This window comes from Macaca nemestrina, chromosome 17, assembly GCF_043159975.1.
Source record: "Macaca nemestrina isolate mMacNem1 chromosome 17, mMacNem.hap1, whole genome shotgun sequence".
In the NCBI taxonomy this organism is placed as follows: Eukaryota; Metazoa; Chordata; class Mammalia; order Primates; family Cercopithecidae; genus Macaca; species Macaca nemestrina.
In genome coordinates this window covers 4,631,574-4,638,774 of record NC_092141.1, presented here as the reverse complement: position 1 = coordinate 4,638,774, position 7,201 = coordinate 4,631,574, and the positions used below count along the sequence as shown (strand labels likewise).

The 7,201-nt window shown below is 53.6% G+C and overlaps 1 protein-coding gene across 4 annotated transcripts in view; it reads right to left on the bottom strand.

The window, feature by feature from the left end:
• The window catches only part of LOC105472187 (SPNS lysolipid transporter 3, sphingosine-1-phosphate (putative)), a 58,216-nt gene extending 51,235 nt beyond the window's left edge, over positions 1-6,981 (bottom strand). For all 4 annotated transcript variants that reach the window (XM_011725226.3, XM_011725220.3, XM_011725234.3 and 1 more), the window contains exons 1-2: positions 6,371-6,981; positions 249-314 (exon numbers count right to left, since the gene is read on the bottom strand). In XM_011725226.3, the coding sequence (XP_011723528.2) occupies positions 249-314; positions 6,371-6,569 (265 nt within the window). In that variant the 5' untranslated portion in view covers positions 6,570-6,981. The remainder of the gene's footprint in view (positions 1-248; positions 315-6,370) is intronic.
• Positions 6,982-7,201: the final 220 nt, after the last annotated feature.

Here is a 7,201-nt window from a genome sequence, read left to right as displayed (position 1 = left end):
TCGGAGGCCTCTCCCAGCCCCACCTCCCTCTGCTCTCCTGCAGCACCCTACACTCAAACTACCACGGCTGTTCCAGCCTGGGCTCTCTCCCGCTCCTGCCTAGACTGGCCCTCAGGCCCATGCCGTACCCACCCTCTGTGCCAGAGGACCCAGTGGGACTGGAGCTGGGCATAGAACATGACCCACAGAAAGAGCCCACCCCAGCAGGAACCCAGGACCCCAGCTCCAGAGCCAGGGCTCCTCCTTACCGGTCTGAAGCAAACCAGCATGGCTGTCACTGATCTGAAAAACCTCCTGTACGTCCAGCAGCACTCCTGTGGACAGAGGGACGGTGCTCAGGAAATGGGAAGTCACACTCCTGGCCTCTGAAGGCAGCTGCTCCAGGTTTGACACAGGGCCACAGCACAGCGGAAGGCATGGCACCGAGGCCCACTGTTCTCTCCCCCTGTCTCCCACACGTGCACAACCACACACACAACAGCAGACACACAGAGAAACGTGTGCATTTCAAACACTCAAAGAAACAAGCATCCCTTGGCCGGGCACGGTGGCTCACGCTTGTAATCCCAGCACTTTGGAAGGCCAAGGCGGGCAGATCACCTGAGGTCAGGAGTTCGAGACCAGCCATGGTCAATATGGTGAGATCCCGTCTCTACTAAAAATACAAAAAATTAGACAGACGTGGTGGCCAGTGCCTGTAATCCCAGCTACTTGGGAGGCTGAGGCAGGAGCATCGCTTGAACCTGGGAGGCGGAGGTTGCCGTGAGCTGAGATTGCGCCATTGCACTCCAGCCTGGGCAACAAGAGTGAAGCTCCATCTCAAAAAAAAAAAAAAAAAAAAAAAAAAAAAAAGAAAGAAAGAAAGAAAGAAACAAGCATCCCAAAGGCACAGACATTCACATACACACGTCGACACACAAGCACACAGCCACACAGCTCCTTCCCTCCTCTTCATGTGGGAACACAGATATAAATAGACACAAACAGGCATTTCCAGAGCAACACACCTGCAGAGGCACAAATATACACACACACAGGAACTCACACTCACAGACATGTACACCCAGCCTCATACACACAGACACACAGACACACAGACACATGTGCAGTGAGATGTACCCATAAAGACACACCCAGAGACCCACCTGCATATGCACAGGCTCAGGGCTGCCATCCGCACTGCGGTCAGAGGGGCACGGCTCCCTGTTGCTGCACAGTGCACCGCCCTTTACTTAGGCCGCTGCGTAAACAGAAGTCCCTAGAGCTGTGCAACACAGCGGTCTGGCTTGTGCAAACACCGGATATGCATTGATGAACATGTACATACAAAGACGAACGTGTCCCGGCTTGCACGCATGTGCGCACACAAGCAGGTTCTTCCAGAGGCACCGCAGTGGGCGCCCAGCCTAATGCCGAGAGAGAATGTGGGTCTCCCAGACACCAGGGTCTGTTTCCTGATAGCCTCTTGGTGGTGTCTCAGAAAGGGTCCGGGTCTGCAGCACCTGCTCACGTGAGCCATGCGGCTCTGGCCCTGTCGTTATTATGAAGAGCAACAATCATCACTTTCATGAATCAGGAGGTGACTGAGAGCCAGGCCCTGAGCTGTACACTCACAGCTGTCATCCTAAAAGGAGGGGACTCTCATTGCCCCCATTCTACAGATGAGGAAACAGAGGCTCTAGCAGCCCAAGGTTGCCCGTCTGAAGCTGGGGGAGCTGGGGCTCAAATCTCAGCCTGAGGCAGCCTGTCCACACACCCAGAACCACAGAAGGGGAGCAGAAGCCCCCAAGTGGGTCCCCACAGAAACACCCACGCCAAGAAAGTCCTGCGTGTGCACCTCCAAGACCTGCCCCAGGCACATAAAGATCAAAGACTCAGAGGAGCAAAGCGAGAAATCTTTGTTTAGGGTGGGGCATGGTGGCTCACGCCTGTAATCCCAGCACGTTGAGAGGCTGAGGCTGGAAGATCACAAGGTCAGGAGATCGAGACCATCATGGCTAACATGGTGAAACCCCGTCTCTACTAAAAACACTCTACTAAATACTCTACTAAAATACTCTAAAAATACTCTACTAAAAATATTTTGGAGACTCTGTCTCCAAAAATAAAAAAAAGAAATAAATCTTTGTTTAGACATTTAATTTGTCCCCAGTTGCCACCGCAACCTAGCATACAAACCGGTATGTCCTTTTCCCCCTTTAATATTTCATTTGTTGTTGTTTGGGTTTTTTTGTTTTTTGTTTGTTTGTTTGTTTTGAGACGGAGTCTCACTCTTTCATCCAGGCTGAAGTGCAGTGATGCAATCTCGGCTCACTGCAACCTCCACCTCCTGGGTTCAGGCGATTCTCCTGCCTCAGTCTCCCAAGTAGCTGGGATTACAGCCATCTGCCACCACGCCCGGCTAATTTTTGTATTTTTAGTAGAGACGGGGTTTCACCATGTTGGCCAGGCTGGTCTTGAACTCCCGACCTCTGGTGATACACCCGCCTTGGCCTCCCAGAGTGCTGGGATTACAGACGTGAGCCACCGCGCCCGGCCTGTTGTTTTTTTGAGATGGAGTCTCGCTGTGTCGCCCAGGCTGGAGTACAACGGCGCAATCTCGGCTAATTCCAACCTCTGCCTCCTGAGTTCAAGTGATTCTCCTGCCTTAGCCTCCAAGTAGCTGGGATTACAGGCATACGCCACCATGCCCAGCTAATTTTTATATTTTTAGTAGAGACAGGGTTTCACCATGTTGGCCAGGCTGGTCTCGAACTCCTGACCTCAGGTGATCCACCTGCCTCGGCCTCTCAAAGTCTCCTTTCTATTATTTTAAATACACAAAGAAGACAGTCTTTGGAAAGAAAAAAAGTAGACAACACAGGTAAGCAAAATAAATAGCTAAACAAAAATGCTCTAAATCGTACCCATCTTCCATTTTCAGGAATGAGGACTCATCCCCTTGTTTTATCTCCTCCTGGGCTCCTCCCAGCCCCATGGTGCTCTAGGGGTGACCCAGGGCCAAGTGTGCACCCAGCCTTGCTTTTACCTGTAACCTACCCCCCTGACCCCATAAGAGCTGTTTCCTGCAAGAACATTTTAGCTGTTTACCCCCACCCGTTCCCAGACGCTCAGCATGGTTTCACTTCTCCAGGTCTCTGTCCCCACAGTAATCAGAGCCCCCTTTTTTGCACATACAGAGGAAGTGCTAATGGGGAAGGGACCTGGGCAGGCAAGATTCAGGGTCTTAGGGCCCAGCCAGGGGCCCCCAGGGCTAGCGGCAGAGATAGCGGGTCCCCAGGCTCCTGGCTTCTGGGAGCTCCGCACTGGTGATTCCTGGCTCTCATCTGCCTCTTGCTCCTTCCTGCCTTTGCGTGCCCTCGGCCCACACGCCAACTCAGGCCTCCTCAGCTTTGGCCTGATCCACTACGGCAGCCTCTGAACTGACTCCCCGGATCATTTTGCCTCCATCAAGGCCTCAAATCCAATTATATGGCTCCCCATTGCCCAAGGCAGAAAGTCCAAGCTCCCAGTCTGGCACCCAAGAAGCTCTGATCTCACCCCATACACCGCCCCTTCGGGGTTTTTTGTTTGTTTAGTGTATTTTGTTTTGCTTTTTGTCTTTAGGGGTTTAAGATAAGATCTTGCTCTGTCACTCAGGCTACAGTGCAGTGGTACGATCTCTGCTCACTGCAGCCTCAAGCAATCCTCCTGCTGAATTCAGCCTCAAGCAATCCTCCTGCTTCAGCCTCAAGCAGTCCTCCTGCTGAATTCAGCCTCAAGCAATCCTCCTGCTTCAGCCTCAAGCAGTCCTCCTGCTGAATTCAGCCTCAAGCAATCCTCCTGCTTCAGCCTCAAGCAATCCTCCTGCTGAATTCAGCCTCAAGCAATCCTCCTGCTTCAGCCTCAAGCAATCCTCCCGTGTCAGCCTCCCAAGAGGCTGGAGACATCACTGTCTTCAGCTGTCACTGTCCCTGGCTAACTTTTTAAATTTTTTGTAGAGACAAGGTTTTTCTATGTTGCCCAGGTTGGTCTCGAACTCCTGACCTCAAATGAGGAGGAGAAGCTTCTGACCTCTGAGCTCCTCAAAGACAATGCCCAGGTCTGGGGATGGCTCTGCAGCCCCTAGAGTTTCCTGATTCCACAGCCACTCTCTGGCATGCTGAGCTGGTAACTGACAGATCAGTGCCCAGGTCTCAGAGATGCCTAGCAGCTGCAGGCACCCTCCTGAGCTCCCAGCCCCGCCTGTGCCTCCCCCTTGTCTGGCCGCACCTCTCTGCCTCGCAGGACTGCCATCAACCAGCCTCTATCTCTGCCCCATGAGATGGTCATTCCTGAGTTCAGGAACTACAAGTCCGTTTTCCTCCCTGGGTCCCCAGGAGCCACCAGGGGTCCTGCCCACAGTTAGTGCTCCGTCAGTCTTGAATGAATGAGTGAGTGAAGGAATGAATGGATGAATGAATGACAAGAAGAGCAAGTGGAGCCTCAATCAGTTGTTGTTATTGTTGTTGTTGTTGTTTGAGATGGAGTCTCGCTCTGTCGCCCAGGCTGGAGTACAATGACGCGATCTCAGCTCACTGCAACCTCCACCTCCCTCGTTCAAGCGACTCTCCTGCCTCAGCCTCCCAAGTAGCTGTGATTACAGGCACCCGCCACCACACCTGGCTAATTTTTGTGTTTTTAGCAGAGACAAGGTTTCACCATGTCGGCCAGGCTGGTCTCGAACTCCTAACCTCAGGTGATCCACCCACCTCAGCCTCCCAAAGTGCTGGGATTACAGGTGTGAGCCACCGTGCCCAGCCCCTGATCAGTCTTGAATGAATGAATGAGTGAGTGAGTGAGTGAGTGAGGAGTGAATGAGCGACAGAAGACAGAAGCAGGCTGAGCCCTGAGGCCTGCAAGAAGGAAGGCAGAATGTGCAAGGTTTGCGAGCAGCCTGTTGTCCTAGAAACGCAGCCAGCAGGAGTTATTCTTGTCTGGGCCAGGCTACCCTGTCCTCCACCCAGAACCTCGCGGTCTCTGCCTGGAAGTCCTCCCTGCTATCCTCACCAACCCACCCCTCATTATGCCTCTGGCTCCACCCCCACTGTGCCCTCTCTTAATTTTTAAATATCTATATATATATATATATATTTTGAGACAGAGTCTTGCTTTGTCGCCCAGACTGGTGTGCAATGGTGGAATCTTGGCTCACTGCAACATCCACCTCCCGGGTTCAATCAATTCTCTACCTCAGCCTCCACAGTAGCTGAGATTACAGGCGCCCACTACCACGCTCGGCTAATTTTTATAGTTTTAGTAGAGACGGGGATTCAACATGTTGCCCAGGCTGGTCACGAACTCCTCACCTCAAGTGATCTGCCCGCTTTGGCCACCCACAGTGCTGGGATTACAGGCGTGAGCCACTGTACCCAGCCCTAAAATAGTTTTAATTTTTTAAATAGAGACAGAGTCTTGGCCGGGTGCGGTGGCTCACGCCTGTAATCCCTGCACTTTGGGGGGCTGAGACGGGTGGATCACCTGAGGTCTGGACTTTGAGACAGCCTGGCATACATGTCAAAACCCCATCTCTACTAAAAATACAAAAACTAGCCTGGCATGGTGGTGTGCACCTGTAGTCCCAGCTACTCGGGAGGCTGAAATAGGAATCTCTTGAACCCGGGAGGCAGAGGTTGCAGTGAGCCAAGATCATGCCACCGCACTCCAGCCTGGGCGACAGAGTGAGACTCCATCTCGAGAAAAAAAAAAAGGCCGGGTGCAGTGGCTCACGCCTGTAATCCCAGCACTTTGGGAGGCCAAGGCAGGCGGATCACCTGATGTCAGGAGTTCAAGACCAGCCTAACTAACATGGTAAAACCCTGTCTCTACTCCTCTATTCAAAATACAAAAATTAACCAGACATGGTAGTGCATGCCTGTAGTCTCAGCGACTCAGGAGGCTGAGGCAGGAGAATCATTGAACCCGGGAGGCAGAGGTTGCAGTGAGCTGAGATTGCGCCACTGCACTCCAGCCTGGGCGACAGAGCGAGACTCTGTCTGAAAAAAAAAAAAAAAAAAAAAAACAGAGACAGAGCCTCACTATGTTGTCCAGGTTGGTCTCAAACTCCTGGGCTCAAGCAATCTTCCTGCCTCAGCCTCCCAAAGTGCTGGAATTACAAGTGGGAGCCACCATGCCCAGCCTGTGCCCCATCTTTAACTGAGGCTGGATTAGGAATGTCAGTTGGTCCTCCCCGATTCGGGCAGACCTGAAAACCACCTCTAGAGGGGAGAACACCAGAGACAGGGCCGGGAACAGAAAGATGGATGATGGCTGGAAGACCACCATGGATCTGCAGCCCCTGGCTGGCGGGCAGAACAGCAGGTGCTGCCCAGGGTGGCCGTCCCCTCCTCACCTGCGATGATGAACCAGTTCATGTAGTTCAGAAGGTTGATGTAGCAGAGCACGGCAGCAGCCACGTAGGCCCTCCACCGGGGCAGGCTCCAGGGGGCGGGCGTGATGGGAGGGGGACACTGCCTGCCTGGCCCTGGGGACTGGCCCTGTGCCCCTCCTGGCCCAGGCTCAGGGCACTCTGCTGACATGCCCCCAGCCATGCCAGCCTGCAGCTCCTGGCCTGAGACCGGCACCAGGACGAAGCAACAGCAGCTCAGCACCAAGTCACTTCCTGTGGGTTCTCAGGCTCCAAACCTCAAAGCAGCTGCCTTAACTGTTGGGCATCTTATCGCAGGTTCCCCCTGAGCCCACGGCAGTCTCACCAGTGCGATTTCCCCATCATCAGCCTCCAAGACCTGCTGCGGAGGAGAAGGGCTCCTGGCACCCCTACCCTGGGGGACTGGACAACTGTGTGGTCCCCTCGATCCAGCCTGCAGCTTCAGTGGCTGCAGTGAGGAAGCAAAGCTTCCAGGGCAGGAAATGAGACGAACCTCCCAGAGAGCTGCTCGCTGTGAGATGGTCTGGCTGCCCATACGGGACTGTGAACCAATGCCTTGAAGCCCGGGCAAAGGAGGAAGGCTAGGCATTGGCCGAGACAGCAGCATTGCACTTGACTGCCAGGCAAGGCGAGCACCTACCCAGGATCCAAGGTCCTTCCCGGAGAAACAAACGTAGCAGAGGAGGCTGCCTACAAGAAGACAGTCTATGAGCAGAACTCATCAGTTGGGGCTGGGAAGTCCTCAGTGAGGGGCAGGGCGTCGGCATGGTCACAAAGCGTCTCTTGATAGATTGC